The sequence below is a fragment of the Varroa destructor genome, unplaced genomic scaffold (assembly GCF_002443255.2).
Source record: "Varroa destructor unplaced genomic scaffold, Vdes_3.0 BEIS01000001.1, whole genome shotgun sequence".
Taxonomy (NCBI): Eukaryota; Metazoa; Arthropoda; class Arachnida; order Mesostigmata; family Varroidae; genus Varroa; species Varroa destructor.
The window spans coordinates 16,657,660-16,676,069 of NW_019211454.1; the positions used below are offsets into that span (position 1 = coordinate 16,657,660).

Below are 18,410 nucleotides of genomic sequence, written 5' to 3' on the forward strand. Positions count from 1 at the left end.
ACATTTGCTATTCGTGTAAAAATACCGTACTAGACGCCTGCTGCACAGAGCACACAGTATTGCGAAATAAAATATATGTGAAGTGTTGGACAGCAGGACTCAGAAGGCGAACTTTGGGGAATATAAGTCCAGAAATTGGCCTCTAACTTAGCTGTGACCAATAGCCAGCTACAAATCTTTCATTACTACGCCCATGTAGAAGATTGTTCAGAGTAAAAATTATGGAAATGAACACTACATTAATAAATTCATCTTATACGTCGACTAAAAAGGAAGAGGAATCTTGTTAAAAGTAATTATTTGTGCAAAAAAAAAAAGTCAAATTTGAGCTCTAGTCGTTTCAGATAGCGTATTGATTATCACAACTATAACAAGCCGGGTTTAAGCGCGGACACAGCCGGGCAACGACACCATTCTGAAATGGGTTTGGCAATTACGGCAAAGGGAAATTATCCTATCAAGCAAAGTTGGCCTGCCGAAACAAAAGAAAAAAAGCAGATTATAGATCGAAGCATAAGTATATGATGCCGGATAATCTGTTCTGTCCTAGTGACCGGTCATTTGAACATTTTTTTTTCGCAAAGCGTTCGCTAGGAATCGAAACTTTATAACTGCAACGGTTCATTAGTAGGGATAGGAAACTGTCTACGACAAGGTACTGGGATACGCAGCATTGATTAGTGAAAAACGGGCTAAAATATTTATAATTTTTTTAAAAATTTCAAATTAAATTAAAAATTAGATTTAAAGTAATGGAAAGTGTGTGAAGGATGTAATAGAAAGTCGAAATTAGGGCAGCAGAATACCAAATCAAGTAAGTTAATGTCAGAATGTAGAAATGCTCTCCTTTTAAACCGATCTGAAGTTGATGGTTTGTCATTGAAGTAAGCTCTGGTGTTGTAGGTAGCTAGGGTAGATAGTTGTAAAAAAAATATTTATATATTATATGAGAAAACAGTGGCAGAAAGTTAACCGCATTTCAAAATGTATCTTCGTTTAGTTGCAATATCAACGAGTGGTCATACTGCTACATCAAGCGAACAGGGCCCCTGCCGAACCGTTTATGCTGAATACTTCAATTGCCACCACTGATTTTCCACAGTTAGATCGGGGAAAAATGTTAAACTAATTAGTCGATACGTAGTGAGCTTGGAGCTGTTTAAAATGCCGAGCTTTTTCTAAGGATCTGATCGCCACCAAAAGTAGTATAAGGAATCTTCGAATAGGGAAATGAAAAACTGTAACTCAGCTCTGATTTTACTGCACTAGATAATAATAAAGAGGCTTACGCTGGCTATCACCCAGCTCATAATCATCAGTAGATTTTTCCTCTTATTGCTTTTCAGCTAGTTTTTTTTTTATTTAAGCTCTCCGAAAAATACGTTTGAAGTTATCCGTGAATAGAAAAATCTATAGGTATCCGTTAGTAATGTAGTTTCAATTGTTTTCCAAAATACAATATTTCGTTATTAAACGTGCGAACAGAATAGTTAATTGCCCGTTCGAGGTATACTAAACGGATGTTTACCAAATTTTGTCCCTTTTAACCTACTGTTTGTTGTCTTATCATTAAAAAAATGAAAGTTGATCAATGATAACAACAAGAGTCACCTTTAAAATTAACATTGTTTTTATTTTCAATGATTTTCTTATCTTTCATTTGTGTGCCACTTCTCTGTTGTTGTTGCTGCAGCCGTTGCTACTGTCGCAGTGGGTTTCTGCGGGGTAAAATGTATACTTTTCACATACAGGCCCATTTCCTTAATGCTAGACAACCCAATGAAATATGCAATTGCTCTAAATTACATCTGTGTTTTGTCGTTCGCTCTCAGCCCCAGACAGAAACTACCAAGCGATCGCTGTTCATGCATATAGCTGGCCCCCGTGTCTCGTGCGGAAGGTTCCTCTGTCTGCCCTGTCACCACTCGACTCTCCATCGTCACATAGCCTTTCTAGTAGGTTCACCTTTCATTTTTAGCATAAAGGTTCAATCCTCCACCGGGCAAATGTAATAGAAAATGGACATCGCCACCTGTGTAATCTTAGCATTCATCAGTGACTTTGTTTTTAAAGGAAAAAGAAAAAAAAAAAAAAAAAAACGCTTAACGACATTTATAAGACTAGTTATTGTTTCTATCTTATTCAAGCCATTGCTCGTACTTGTGAATATAAGATCGAATTCAGTCTATCGTGTCCGAGATACTATTAGCCAAAGCGTCTGGAAAAACGGAACAAGGTGTATGACACTTGGAACGCGCATGCTGTACGCTTACCGCCATCACTTAGCGTCCCGCTCGATCGGATTTTATCATTAGTATGTTAATAGATACTGTTGCATCAATCATAACCGTTCTGTCGTCGCTATTCGCTTGTTGCCATATATGTTTCTGCGATCAGAATTATCAGTGATTATTTCTATTCATATCTACATTGGTTTGTGGGTAACCTAGAGCAATTTTGCAACTTTAAAAATTGGCCATTTTCGGCTCGGCGTCCGTTGGAACCGCTTTCTATATTAACTAAACTAAGGATCAGTCCTGTCCTTGAACGAACAGGTACAACAGAATATATTATTATTCTCTTGCTACATTTGCTGATCTCCTTGTTACAGTCTTATTTCTACATAATAATGTCATTCATCACAATTTCGTTTGCCCCATTCATTCCTCTACATGCTTCTGTCGCCTCTCCTGCAACATGGTCGGCTTTATTGTTTCACGTCAACTTTGCAATAACACCAAGACTGATAACTAACATTATAATTAGCGTAGTCGTTATAATGGGAGTAATGGTAATCGTCTGTTACGCGAAAATCAATACTTTCTACGCGTCTATTGAATGGCTGGTGGACAATGGCATGGCCATTGAGCGTTATCATTATGTATAGAGGGCGTATATTTCAATTAAAATAGTTGCTCGTTTCGATAGGGGGCGGGAGGCGTAACTGGAAGGTAAGCGCACACAATCCATACACGCATGTCCGTTGCGCGTCTATGAAGCTCAGAAGCAAATAAACAATACAAATCGAAATTTCTACACAATATTTAAACTCTGTTCTGCTACTGTTCATAATAATGATTATTATCTATTTCATATATCAGCTCTAATTTGCTTTGTCTGCGTTTATGTCGCTATAATGTATATGTGTTTCTGCGTAATCGCTGCGGTCTGCCTGCTGATGTTTGTCTGCATATATCTGCCGGCCTTGTCATCACCAAAAACGAACGTTGGAAACTCAACCATCATGATGACCCTTCTTTCCGCGTAGAATTCATAAAATCGAAGCCCTTACCGGAATATGTGTTCTCATAATATATTTGTTCTTTGTATTATCTTCACACTTCGCACATTCGGTGTTTCTAGGTTCTTCTGTACTTGCGACTGTTGGCCGCTTGTCGCAGCATTTTACAAGGAACACCCCCATCCTTAACCATTAGCGTCGCCAGTATGCGTCTTATGAGTGTGTTATTCATTTTGTTACACACATACACACATATATATACCTATAGTAATGTATTATTGGCTGTCGTCGCGGCAACCCGCTTGTGCCGCTTCAAGGTATGCTTCCGGGGGCGCAGGTAAAACAGTGCCCCCCTAATAACTTAATGGGTAACGTATTTGCCTGCTAATTTTAGGGACACGTCGCACCCGAGCATAAACTGCGTTTCGATGGAATGCCTAACGGCGCTGCCGGACGTGAAGTGGAATAAAACTAGGGGAGAAACGTTTCTACTGATTTGGTCCGTCCTGGAGCTTTCCGATCTCTGTCTGGCCATTCCATCTGTGGGGACTGATAGTCAGAAACTATTTTCGAAGAACTCGTTTTGACAGTGGCCTTTGTCGATTAAAGCTAAAGGCGGCTAGAGGAACGAGCTCCTACGTTCTTCGCTCTGGCATGCTGGCATTTGATGGGTGTGATTGATCCCCCAATTGAACATATCGGTCCTCATCATAGCGCTCGCAGTGTTTAATATTAAAGGATAACTGATCCTGCTGCAGTCCTAACAATAATCTACATTCATTGCACTAGATACATTGCCATATCAGCTAACTGCTACTCTCATAGGAACTCAATGTGCGATCTTGAAAATCATTGCTCGTGAAAAGCTACTTACAGCTTTGTGTTGATATACGGTAACGTAGTGATAAGTGTGGCCTGTCCAAAGCTTGCTGCATATATATATATATATAACTCGTAAAATGCTGGAAGAACATCTCCACTAGGTCTATTGTCCGCTCTATGCGCCTAGCTCAAACGTTCGATCTTCTTAAATTAATCTAACACATACAAATTAAATATATCGATTCATTTAATATCATCAGCTGTCCTAACATACGTAGCTGCGAGTACATTTTAGCGCGTCTTAATGGCCAGCGCGCATCGTCCTGTGGAAATTTAGCAAAAAAATATTTGGCTAGAAATCAACTTCACTATTTCACCTCCGATGCCAACCACCATCTGGGTTCTTGTTGTTGAAAACGTCGAACAAACACAAAGTATTTTCTCGTTTGTAATGATCATTCGTACCGCTACTCTATTGCCCTTATACAACAAGACGGGCCCCTAAATTGAATTTGTCTGTCTACATCCTTGCATTCGACTTTTATAATATGTTTAACCAATTCCAGTGGCGGTGGGCAGTTACGTCATACTGCCAGCTGATAACGACTGTAAACTGGCGCCGTCAGACGCTGATGGTAGTACCCGGTATTTCCCCATACGACAACTGACCCCACTCAGGAATCGTTCGAGGACGTTTGGTGACGAGCTCTCGGCCGTTAACTAGGCAAAGGCCCGCGAAATCATACAAATTGGCCATACTAAGATGAAGACTTAATTTGTGAGATGTTTACCCGCGCCCAGCATCCTCTACATCAACTTGAACTTCGTCCGTCAAATAAGCTTCTATTTTTATGTACAAAGTTGCTTGCTGTCCCAACGCCAAAGATCTGACGCCTGGCTGCTGCTGCTTAGACCTGATTCAACTGCATTAGACGAATAAATAAGATTATGTAGCTAGATTAGATCCGCGTCGGATGGTATGAGCATAATCTGCGTGAAACCTTCCAAGGACAGATACTATTCCACCTCGACTAGACACAGGTGTAGCGGTGCAATTCTAGTGACAGACAATATGATCATTTCTCTATGTCGATTGCCGAATCGAATGTTACTGAGGGAAGTCGGACACAAAATGTCCTTTTTTTGGTTTTTTTACTCAACCGTAATCTGTTTGTCGAATGGTTAGGAATCCAACGTCGACTGCTACCATCCTGTCCATGATCATCATTATCGGCATCTTTTTTAGAGCACATGTCAGCTCAGGTCCGACTATGAGACGCACAACTGTAGTAATGTTCGTATTGAGGCGTTCCTCTAAGCAGGTCCAGTGTAACTGATGAGTACAAATTACCTGATTTCTATCAGGCTCAATCAATCAACCACTTAACATAATCACCCTATCCTAATAATCAGTTACCTTATTATAACAGAAACGAAAAACGTTTGAAGGATATTTTCCATCATTATCAATCGCTATTAGTTTACATTATCCTCAGATCGAGTTAAAGAGCACGCCGCGCCAGTGACGAATTAACAGGATGAGATCTCCGGCGTTCCTCACTTTAAAAATTAGCGTTACTTGTCGCTATTTGACAGGGATAAGCGACATGCGAACACGAATGGAGTATTGGCCTTTGAGGAGGGCTTCATGCGTGCGTACGTACGAACTACACACACGGCATACGCTTTCTCATTGCTTTTTCCCGTCTTATCGTAAAAAGCCTCGAAAGAGCATTTCAAGAATGGCGAAGATATCGTTATATTAACATTTTTGCTAATTAAGCATCTCCCCTATTGACTTGCCGCCGACTTAGGCTGACGTTTGCAGCGTTCGGTGCAGAGCTGTCACAAAGCCTAAGCCTAAACGAGCGAAACACTTTCTCTTCTTGGTAAATTCGTTTCTTCGCCAGGGCAGACGGTTGTGATTTACCCACAACATGAGTCAACTTTGCAGTTAAGCCTAGGGGTCCGCATAGCGTAACGGTCCTGAACAAATCAGATGTCATCCTTTTACCAAGTTATACGAATAACAATGAAGAAGACGCAAATCGTGTCATTGCACTACTAGAATGCTATTAGGTGTACAAACGGTTCTGGTTTCTAATTGTTCAATTATTACCAGGCGTTATTTAACCAATTCGTCGAAGGTTTACAGTTGAGCTTGCGAGAGTGGACGAAGCTGCCCAGCGTCAGCTTCAGCGCCTAATTGTGTCTCTCCTGTTCTTGGTTATCCTGCCGCCTTATTGTAATGCAAAGGTGATCGATCGATGTAAATTCTATAACTTAAATTTTCCTCCTTCCACCTTTTTCGGCAAGCGCAAGCCTATCGTCTTCTCTTCGTTGTGCCGTCATGTCCGCTGATTTTTTCGTAACACCTCAACGCTCACTCTATGCAACCGTTTACTGTTTCGTCTTGTCTCAGTATTGCTTACCATTCACAATCCATGATCTATCACCGGTCCCTATATTAACTCCGTTACTATTTTGGCCCTCGTCATTAGGAATCCGGATCACTCAGCTTGTTGTTTCTTTCTTGCCCCGTCTAGCTCATTCGCACTCGGTAGCTGGGAACATCTCAGGCAGCTTGATGTCATTACCTCATTTACTATAGTTTTTGCTTGTTTTCAGTTCCTATTTGCTGGCTGTCCATTCCTCCGTCTATTAGTATTGGTTGTAGCAGTTGACGATCAACAAAATAACACGTTAAACTCAACCAATATAAATTCAATAACCTGGTTCTGTTGAATAGTATCCATTGCGATATTTCGGCTCATACGATCAGCTGATGAAAGAAGAGTCGGCCCGAAGACGATCGCTAGGTTTTGAATGTGCATCCGATTCTCCGAACTGTATTCTTTCACTCGAAGGAGATGTTCGAGAAGGAAACGCAACGTGTCACGATTTACTGTTGGTAATTCGCTAAGAATGGCCTCAAAGGCAGCCAGCTTTGGTGACCTCTCTTTGATTTGGGTGGCCTCAAGCAGACGGTCGAACAGCGCGTACGTCAATAGGGGTTCCCTCATTTCGCGGAAGAACATCTTGAGCGCCCCCGTGAGCACGTGCACATCTTCCTCCTTGTCCAAGACGCTGTAGTCATCCATGTTGATGCTGAACCGGACTTTCTGTACCTGGGATAAGTTACCGGACGCCCGATAGATGCCATCAGCTCGCATGTCCTTGTTTTCAATAGCGTCAATGCAACGCACTACGAATCGCGGCACAGTTGAATGCTCCCGCGCGCAGAGCGACGCTAGCGTGCAGCCGAAAACTAACTCATCCTTGATAATTCCTATAGGTACGAAGATATATATTGGGCGAAACGAAGCGGAGAACGAAACAAAAGCAGGCATTTTAGAGGTGTAAACAACAATTTTTCCCAGAAGATTAAGGCGTAGTTTGACGGCGCTAGCGCAACTGTGCTTCTAAGGTATTAACGTGATACATGGACTTCAGCTATGGCTAATGCGCAATCGCTCTATATATATATATATATATATATATATATAAAGTCTCGCAAAAGGGTCAGACGATTTTTTATAATTGTCAGTGTCGTTGTGTTCTTCCTTATATCGTGTACATATTTGGGTATTACTAATTATATATGGATAATTTATACAATGTGGGTACGCAATGTTCAAAAATAAAGCGGGATATCGGCCGCACCTTTTTCTTTGAGCATTTCGAGGGTAGGTCGTCTCATGAAGAACATCTTGAGTCGGTCGCCAATTCTTCGCTTGCGTTCGTTGGGACTCAGCGTGACGAGGTCCGTTGTCGAGCCCTTTTCCGATCCCGTCGCTGTCTCAAGCGGTCCCAGCCCCCCCGGGCTGGCAGCCACCAACCCATGGCTCGTGCCCGAGCTCCCGGGTAGAGTATTGGACGGCCTAAGTAGCTTGATCGATTTTGATCGTAACACCTTCTTCGACCGTTTCAATGTATCTTTGGTTAGGGTGCCTGTCGACAATAGCGAAAACAGTGTACAACACACCATTGATATACGATATTGTGCATCGTTAGAGGAATTCCATACACAGTATGGCTAATCAGGGCCACGGATTCTATGTGTAATGTACAATAAATATTAATGTTATATAAATTGGTATCGTGATACGTCAGATTCGCATTGGAATGCACAAATCCAATGCAGCTCTCTGTAGTGTAACTTCAATCGGACGCTTCTCGGTAGCTCATAATAAAGGAACAGTTGGTAATCTTCCTGTTTCTTCACACAAGATAAAAGTAACAATAATAATCGGTTTAATTTCTATATTAATCAACGCGGTTTTTCTGACAGTGTATCTCTAGCCAAATCTAATGATTTGAATATCTCTCCTAACACAGCACTCACCAACAGAGAAGTCCCTGGCGACAGTATTATGGTGCGGAGCGGAGCTTATACCCCCCAAGCGGGCATTGGACTCTCGACCCTGTGGCGTCCTAGCCTTTAGGATCTCGCCCGAGATATCATAGCCGAGCGGTAGGTGGATGATACATCCTTTGATGGACTCGAACCACTCTTTCGACGTTTGGACGTTGTCGTCCTGGAAGAGCACCTTTTGCCCCTGTATAGTGCTCACCTGAAAGCAATTTTTACGCTTCGACTTGTCGGGGCACCACTCGATGAGCGCGCCGGGGAGCGCAAGCCGACTCAGGGCACCTTCGCCAGGGGTCGGCTGCTGCCCGCTCTGTGCGTCCTTGTATACAAACAGATTCTTGGACGTCAGCACCAGGAAACAGCACACCCAGTTCTTTTTCTGCACTTTTTTACCAGCTTTAACTAGATCCGCTTTGTTCAGTGAACCCTGATGAATTCAAGAAGACAAACGATAACGATCAGAAAAAGCCGACTGAGATATCTGTTTGTCCTGCAAAAATTTTAGGTATTTTTTTTCTTTTTTCCTCAACGCGTGCTTCAGTGGGGATCTATAGAAAGGTTAAATTCTAGGCTCAATCCGTCATAGGTCAAGACAAGTTTCGCATGCAAAATGGGCAAGTGCAGAAGAAATACAAAGCATATAAGAAATTACTAGTACGACCAACAAACTATCTATTCGGACAAACGGGCCCGTAAGGAAAGGATCAGTTCTGACTGTTCATAGCCAAATTCTGTTTCTGTAAGTGTTTGCTTCGCAACAGTAAATACACCTTAGCAGCATGTCATAACAATCATTTCTGCATTTTGAACTGAGATCAGGTCTGATCAACAGATATAATCAATACATGATCACTATTTTACCTAAGCGTCTCGGCTTTTATGGATTACGAGCACGAAGCAATCATTATTCAAGTTTAGACCATTATGTGTCTGCACCAAATTGCCAAGACGAAAACGCGTTAGTTTTCCAATATGAAAAGTATATTAATGATATAATTACATCTACGGTACATTACGGGTAGCGATAGGCAGTATAAATTCAATAAACTGCAATATGATTTTATGCAAGATGGCGTTCTGGGTGGAACTGGCGTGTAACTAAACGACGCACCCTTTGCCCCTATTCTCTAAAAAATTGTAAAGAGACCACTGTACAACAATGCCATAAAATCACTAGTAACTGTACTCGTAATCGTATTATACCGTACTGAAGGGTTGTTTTTTGTTTTTGTCGACGCCGCCATTTTGTTTGGTGTTATTTGTCTCCTGACATGAGCGATGTTAGATGTTAAACTCGCACTGCCAGCTCTATAGACTTGTCGTCACTTATGTGAATCCTACGCGGAAGGTGTTGCTACGATAGGCCACGTCAACAAAATGTTATTGCCGCTAAAATAACGTGAGCGATTGGCAGTAATGTAGTTTTCCTAATACGCCCTTCATGGCTGTATGTAGTTTTCTGCCGGGCAGGGCTATTTCGAAATTGAGGCCAATGGCATAATAATTTTTTTGAGAATTAATAGGGAAAATGATCGAAAAAACTTCACGAACACTAATAATAACTAAGCTGCAAATAAACAAACACTTGTCTCAGAGTCACCCTCCACTGGAGCCATCTCGAATCTGAAACTTTGAAACCTTGCAAACTTTAAAGCAACACGACTTATCTTTAATATAGCCTCTTTTTTTTTGTTTTCATTCAGGTCTCAGAGTTCGCATTATAAGTGCTAGAAGTACAATGGATATTTTTTAGTTGAGGTCGATACCGCATTCAGGGGCAGATTTAGAAGATCATTGATCTGGCTAGTGTCGTCCTTTGAACATTAGATTGTGTATATGCGAGCATTATTTCGCGTAAGTAACTAAGATGGTTGTAAGCGTGAAAAAATAGGACCAACGTCTTTTAACGTGATACCATATATTGGCTAACGATTATATTATGACTTTTCGATATTGACAAACGGCATAGTAAACAAGAAGTATGGCCGAAATTATGGTTTGATTTGCAGCCATAAAGAAAAAAAAGTTACAAACAAACATTGACCTGTTCGTTTTTTTTTTTCACAAATAATCATTTAGCAAATGCAGTTCTCAACAGTAAGCACAATGTCAGATTTTAGCTTGCTTAGCATGAGGAACTTGTCAGAATCGAGCCCTTTTACAAGATGGAACGAATTTAGTCAGAAGTAAGGCAATTTTGACAACTGCAAATTTCGAATTTGGCCTTAACATTCTTTTCTTATATCGATAGCGAGATTACGTTATTTAGCAGAACTTCAGAAGTTCTGTCATACTCTTTTCTACGTCCACTAGAGTTTTATCGCTCGAAAAAACTGTCGTTTAGTCAGTATTCAAGACGACCCTTGAATGACGTCTCTCTGATCGACCAATTGGAAATTATAGTAGGGATAAGGCTCAGCCTGCACGCGCATAGTGATCTAATCGGAAGAAAGCGAGGTAGAATACACACGGCTATAACGTAGGACTAAAGCACAACTCAAGTAATTCAAGGTGAAACGTACTGCCTGGCTAGATTAAAAAAGCCCAAGCAAAACTATAACCGCAGGCTATGAGATTAACTGTGCATCATAGCTATTTTTTACCTAGTGACTAGAACAAGCTTTCAGATGACATAGTTGGGCCCAGCACCACTATTCTGATAACTGCTAGCCGTTCCGGTTCGACCCATCCGTTTGTAAAGCACCAAACGATTCTAAATGGACTCACCTGGGTCGGCCTTCGATTCGAGTCCAAATCGGGCCCACCAAAAACAACTTGACCGATAATTGAAGCTTAGACCGTCCACCATTTACTCCACAACTTACCTGACGTTTTACCGTCTCCTCGATATCGGCTAGATTCGGAAGCTTCTGTACACTGAGAACGTGTACGCCCAGCTGCGTTCCCTGTTCGCCATTCGTATTCGTAACCCCAGTCGGAAGTCTGCTTATAATATCGACTGATTTCGAACGCCAATCAAGCTCAGACAGGATCATCGACCGAGTCTTAAGCGAACGCAACGAATTCTGCAATAGAAATCACGAATAATGCAGATACGGATAGAACATCGTCAATTAGTACCCGTGGCCTTTCATACGCACTCTGAACTGTAACAGTTTTTCAACGGTGTTCAATATTAACAGAACGCTAACTAACTAGCCAGGCAGTGACTTACAACATAAGCAATGGTTGCAATAAAGCACTGCGATCTAGACAACGATAGACGGTTAACAGTGGTACCCTATTACCCACTTGAAACTCTACGATGTGTTCGGGATTCTTCCCCGTACATCGAGCCGGCAACCCTTCTCGGCGACGTTTCGATATGGCATTCCAAGATTTCCGTAACCGACCAAGCATCTTGAAACATCTGCTTGGCCAGTTGTTGCCACCTACATTGTTTGTAACCGAAGGGCAATCGGATATAATGATACAACGACATGGGCTCAGGGTCCATGAAACTGGTCCAAGACCTCCACAACAAGTAAAGGCGCGACCGCTATTCACATGGTTCAGCCGACATACTTACAAAGTGCAGAAAAAATAACGTATATATATATATATAAATGTATGTAAATATATGTATTCGTTGGGAGACGAAACATATACAGTAGATGTAGGTACAGTTTATTGATTCTGATAGAGAAACCGTCAAATGTGTAAACGAACACGCGAACGTTGCGTACAGACTGGTCAGACGTACGCAGTGACACTGCACTTCTGCACTCTAGTACACCTTTGATTTTATAAATGCGCTTGTTTGGCACCGTCCAGTAGATGATAGTATTTGTTTTCCTAATCGGCCACATCACTTTTTCTAACACATTCTCTCCTACCGGCATCAAACGATCTTCTCGTGTGACTTTCTAGAACATGGGCGCACTTAGCCATTGGGGCTCTATGGCGGTTAGTGATCAGGCTCAAACATAGCGTGCGCTCCGCGGCGCATAAGGGGTTCTTTTCAATAGGGTGAGGAAGGGGTGGGGGGCAGGGGGGGGGATCAGATAGGCAGCCTGCACAATTTCTGGGCGTCGTCCGTCGACCTGTATAGCCCCTGCACCAACAGGGATGTTTTCGTCACCATGGTACACTCAAACACATCAACACAGTTCACCACGCTAATTTCACACAGTGAAACGTCTGTCAGATCGTGCTTAGAGTAAAACAACACAACATTAATAGCTCGACACTAAAAAGCACCTGTCGAATAGTGCCTAGCAATTTACAGTTAGAAATAGGCGATCCTAATGGCGTCTGGAGTGATGGAGTTTCCCAACGATTTGCGAGCGTCAGCTGCCGATAGTCACTCCGTTTAATAACGTCATCGCCCGCTGCCGCCACAAACCGCTGATCATACCGGTTAACGTGGCGCACTCAGTCGTCGTCAATGCTTTCAGTACATCCACATGGAACCCGCACACGCCGTACCCATCAGCGAAATCGAGTGGAGACGGAAACGACGGGAAAGCTAGATTTTTTACGAGCAGGCAGCAAAATCGACACTGACTGACAGCGGGTACCGCTGAGCTGCATACACTATAGTGCAATCACAGCCGCCCTAGAATAGATAATCCAGAGTCGGCTGATCGGCGAAAACTGTCACCCACTATGAAACCTAGCGGATAGCGACTGTAATAGCATTGGCCGTCAGCAAACGCTCACGCGAACTTCGGTAGCACCACAGTAGCACCAACAGCGGTTAAAACTACGTTAGTATCATCCTGCGGTAGGCAATCATAATGTTTCGAGTCTTATGTCTTGCTATCATCGAGGTTAAGAGACGCATGAATGAACTCCAAACACATAATGATCGTCCTGAAGAAAGTGCGTCCTCTCGATTGTACTTTGAAATGCTGAAAACACCGTGCACAAGTACGCGGACACCAGCGTCAAACAGCAGTCGCCTCATTGCGTCCGGAGGGGGGCAAATGTTAATATCTTAATTATATCGTTAGATTTGATCATCAGTACATCATAGTCTGGCGAACTACTCGAGATGTGGCCCACTATGGTATTGGAGTAGAACAGTTAACTGATCTGATACCGAGGAACAGTTCCGTAGAATGGACTGGAAATAGGTTTTGGTGAAGTCTCGCGTTGCCTACATATATCCAGCCTAAATTTACCTAATTAAATGCTGATTTTCAGAAGTCTTTGACGATCAATTCTTGTTTAAGGACAGGAGTAGGCTCCAGCTATTGAAGCAATCTTAGCAAGCATAGTTAATACGACAGACATTTGCTGCGCATACAGAGTAATGTCTCGGTTCCAAGTTTCGGTGAGTGTGAGTGGGTGAAAAATACCAAAAATCAACTAATCATAAGAATTAACTATCTATGGTAAAAATGGCTTACAAGATGGGTACGGTGATAGTTTAGCGAAAACCTATATTTCTCTTATAATCACAGAGCATCTATTATAATCAAAATGTGTCAAACGGTCTCAGCGAATATTTCTATATACTGAAATTTCTATCCTCTTCTAAATAGAAGAAGCCTCCAGCTATTGTCGCCAAACGTTAACCAGAACTTTACTACTTTTTCATTGCCAAGATACCCAGCATACCTTTGACAGTACGTAATCTGTTTATATAAATCTCAAACGTTATATAAATGAACAGCTAGTCCACCGTGTTGGCGGTATTTACATCATGGTATTGCCTCGAAAACGAAGGATTCTGTTTCTGCAAGTAGCCTTAGGTCAGCCAACCCGCCCCCGTAACGTTATGTGGGTATTCAATGCACAATAACTTAGCTTATACGAGATGGCGAATTGCTCCACAAGCACTACGTTTCGTTATCCTAACAAATAGGTTCAGCTACAGCGATATATATTTCCTGCCCCTCTCTCTATATAACCACGTGCTCTTCCATTACCTGCGGGGTATTTCCTTCTCCATCGACCTCTCCTCCCGATGCCACTTGTTTCTGTTGTTGTTGCTGATGGTGGATCAAAATCTGCTGGCGTTGCTGGTGAAGTGCTTTATTGGCCCGCTGCTGAGCTGCATCCATCGCTGCAATGTTTGAATTGCTGAAGGACGAGGTCACCTGGTGACCGGAACCGCGGCCGATAGTGCCAACGCCTTTCGGTAAGCCTGGACCTGATCCACCCGTTGGAAGGGTTTTCGTCCGTAGGATTGTGGCGCCACTCGGTTCTGACTCGTTGTGTCGAAGGACTGTTTTCGAGCACTCATCCTCAAGCTGCTTCTGTGTGAGTGATCACACCGACGACATAAACGAAGATGAAGGTCCGGTGAATACATGACACGGATCGAAAGGGAATAAAGAAATGACCAACGAAAAAAAATTGTACATTATAACAAAACAACTATATCGTATATAGTATTATAATTATCTAAAATGTGGGTCAGTAAGAACGCGCATGACTCTAGCTGACTAAATATATAGCACACGATACAAACTGTGCTAACTGTTATTATAGGTTATCCATTTAGTGACCTTACAATGTTACCATAGTACTACTAAATTACAGTTATTTTCATTGAGCAGAAATTAAGGAGGGCAATAAAATGTGACGGAACGGCTCAAGATAAGAATGCGTTCTGCTCTTTGTTAGAAGCTATCAGCATATAAACATTGTATACCTACGAAAACATAATGCGATAAGAAAATCGTGTGGATCAAGCAGCGCTATGGCAAGGTTTGTTAGCACGTTGAGAGAACGTGTACATAAGGATTTAACTGAAGATTGCCTCTCGTCATTTCGATATACATTTTGATGATAAATGAGAACAAAAATGGCCTCTAGAACGTTCCTCAAATGTTCCGCTGACGTTCACCCGACGCAATCGACTCTTTGATAAGAAGAGAATCACCCACAAAATTTTATGTCTTCTCCGTACGAACTACGACCGTCGTCCACTCCTACGCGACACGTCAGTGCTTTGCAAACAAAAAAATTCCCCGGAAAAAAAGAGCGGGCTAAAACAAGAATTCGGTGATACGGACCTTATTTAGGCACTATTAGTTAAACCTGTTACAACTACTTTAATTTAGAATAGATGAACTACTTGAAAAGTGATGTTTCGGCTTGCGGTTAAAAGGTTTCAACCAACTGTCAGGGCTGTGGTCAAACGAGAAGAAAAAAACGGCCGAAATCAATGGTGCAAGCAACGATCAGACGTCGGATCAAACACCCCGCTCTATCAGTTACTCTATAGCTTTTCTAGTTATCATAGCTTTTATTATGCTGCGACACTTCGACCGGGCAAAGCTATCGACTACGACTTGTCAACGTTCGCGCTATCGGCCGTTTCTCCAGATCATCTGCTCAGATATAAGACGATATGTATCGCTCCTATTACGGCCGCATCAATCGGGCGTTGCAACTAGAGGTCGACGTAATCCGTGGTGAAATCAGTACCTTTATCACTGCTCTGTTCATATATGGAACAACATCGTTTAATACGAAAGATGGACATCTATAGTCAGAGGTAAAACTGTTGTTAATAATAACAACATAGGCTATATAACATATGCTGTACTGGGACATAAACGCTTTTTCCTAGAAGGTAGCGCACAGCTGGATCGAAGCGTCTTATATATATATATTCCGCATGATTATATAGACTAATAGTACCAGCTTAAATTAGATGGATGGATGTAATTATCAATCAGCTCTCTGAATGTTTCGGAGACCTCAACAGCTCTTAGCATCATATCCAGAGCAGGTATAATGAAACGGGTCAATCTTGTCGGTAATAAGCACGCACATAGGCCGTTATAGACGCTATACGCCGGCCTACAGTTAGTATCAATCAGCTGCGAGGTTATCTCTATCAGCGAGGTCCTAGTTGCACGTCTACAATTTAGACACCAACTATATTGGCTGAGTTCAGTGGCAGTAACGGCCATTCACTAATAATAATAATAAAAATAGTAAATAAAAGTTTGACCGTTCAATACGCAGCCAACAGCGTTGATAAGGGTTCAACGGTCAACATAGACGACGTACTCTATGGGAAATTTGTTAATTATCTTAGAAAAATTCGCGGTTGAACATATGGAACGGAGCGGGGCACTAGAGAAGACCATAGTTGTATGTTACAGTTCAGCGGATCGGTGGGCAGGGCAACGGATTAAGCTGTTTATACTACCGGTTCGGCCAATGACGTGTTCGACTTTTATCTATTACGATAATTTCCTAAACTGAAATTATATACGATACAAAAAGCTCGGCTGAGTTTAGCCTGATTTCAGCCTTTTTTCGATTTAAGCGACGCTGTTTTTGCTTGCTTGGCGAAAAATTATAACAGCTATGCACCTGAAGATGCGTTGATTGAATGAAATGGAAAACCTAGTCGGACTATGTACATGCTGAAATTCCATTTACGTGGCCATCGCTACTTCGAAGCTACTACGAAATGCTCCAAAAATATCAGATTTTTCAACAGCCACGTTGTCTCTCAGGTATGTATTGGAAGATTTGTATTTTTTTAATTTGTATTAAGTATGTACAAAATACATAGCTACTCCTGGCGATCAACAAACTTTGGTTAGTTTCATACATCATTGCTGTGTTACGCTGTGCCCAATATAATTAGTTATATATATATATATAATTAATAATTATAGCATTGATGTGAATTTAATCGACGTCACAGAGAACTCTTCCTCGCTTTCACATAGCCAGCATTAACGAAATTCAGCCACGAGGTCTATGAGCGTCCCTGGTCCATTACGTCTTTATTGATTTGGTGCTTCACTATAAATACGGTAAACGAAGCCCATGGAATCAATTGATTTTGCATCCTAGTTGATCGAATATCTGTTTACTCTATATCTGCCCCTAAAACATTCTTTGGTAACAGTAGAAAACGTCTACGTCACAACAACCGCATGTTTGTTAACTAGGCAAAATTCAGCAATACCCGTCAGATTGTTGGCTGCTGAAGTAATATCATTATGAGCGAACGATACCAGAACCTCGCTTCTTCCTTTTCGTTTTCATTTAAAAGCAAGCCACTACAATGTTTTTATGTCTACAATTAGATCTACCGGCTGTATAGAGTTCTTGTCCCCTTTATGGCGGAAATGGGCTAGTTCGACAGCTTTGTAAAGACCTGCATCAGTAAATCCAAACGGATTTCGTCTTTCCGGCGCGTCCGATTTTTTAGCACAGAGTTCACACGTTACAAGCTACAACGGACCCGCAAACGCACGTAAATGGTCCGTACTTCTACAATATCTAGGCACAGGGCAAATTCTAAAGCCCTCGTTTAGCCTATCTACATCAAACATGGTCGCGAAGCAGCCAAGCGATCAAATTCTGTGCTACAGCTAACGGCTGTTACTGGCCATCGGCTTTGTCGCCCGACTTCAACGAAGCGCGTCGCTTCACAAATGAACGGAAATACATTAATGAAAAATGCCTACTAACGATAAAAAACTGGTACACACACAATGCTCACAGAGTGCCGGCAATAGGTACAAAACCGCTTGGAAAACCGAACGATACCAGTAGGAGCAGTGGCTAGAAAATCATTCCCCTGAATGTGAAGCCCCCGCCCGTAGCAATAGCGAACTATCATAGATATGGCACTAATGTTGATTATGATCGTCACTCGCCTTTCGCCGTAGCGGAGGTCGTGGAGCCACCTGGCAATAGACAGGGGCAATTTCCAGAGTTGTTGTGACCGTTGCAGAAGTAGTTGTAGTAGTGAATATTGTCAACGGGTTAGTTAATAAGTTCAGAGATTAGTAATGCAATTAGAAGTTTGTGATAATAACAATGAACGAGTGAGGTCATGTTTGACCTTGCTAAGATTGTCAGTGAGTAACAAGCTCGAATTTTCTAATAATTATTAATAGTGAATTATCTAATAAAATAGCTCTATAAAGTTAAAAAAAAAAAAAAAATATATATATATATATATATATATATATGTATACACATAAATGCTAACAATTAAACGTACTTCTATTATAAGAGTGTTGGTGCTCTTTGAAGATTTTT

General features: G+C 41.8%; 1 protein-coding gene across 19 annotated transcripts in view; it reads right to left on the reverse strand.

Annotated features, from left to right (window-relative positions):
- Positions 1–1,607: 1,607 nt before the first annotated feature.
- The window catches only part of LOC111242816 (rho GTPase-activating protein 12-like), a 78,650-nt gene continuing 61,847 nt past the window's right edge, over positions 1,608–18,410 (reverse strand). For 17 of the 19 annotated variants that reach the window (XM_022787654.2, XM_022787656.2, XM_022787657.2 and 14 more), the window contains 6 exons: positions 18,023–18,052; positions 14,312–14,641; positions 11,261–11,461; positions 8,409–8,862; positions 7,727–8,014; positions 1,608–7,352 (listed from right to left, as the gene is read on the reverse strand). In XM_022787654.2, the coding sequence (XP_022643389.1) occupies positions 6,751–7,352; positions 7,727–8,014; positions 8,409–8,862; positions 11,261–11,461; positions 14,312–14,641; positions 18,023–18,052 (1,905 nt within the window). In that variant the 3' untranslated portion in view covers positions 1,608–6,750. The remainder of the gene's footprint in view (positions 7,353–7,726; positions 8,015–8,408; positions 8,863–11,260; positions 11,462–14,311; positions 14,642–18,022; positions 18,053–18,410) is intronic. The other 2 variants (XM_086976596.1, XM_086976595.1) reach the window with 1 other exon arrangement.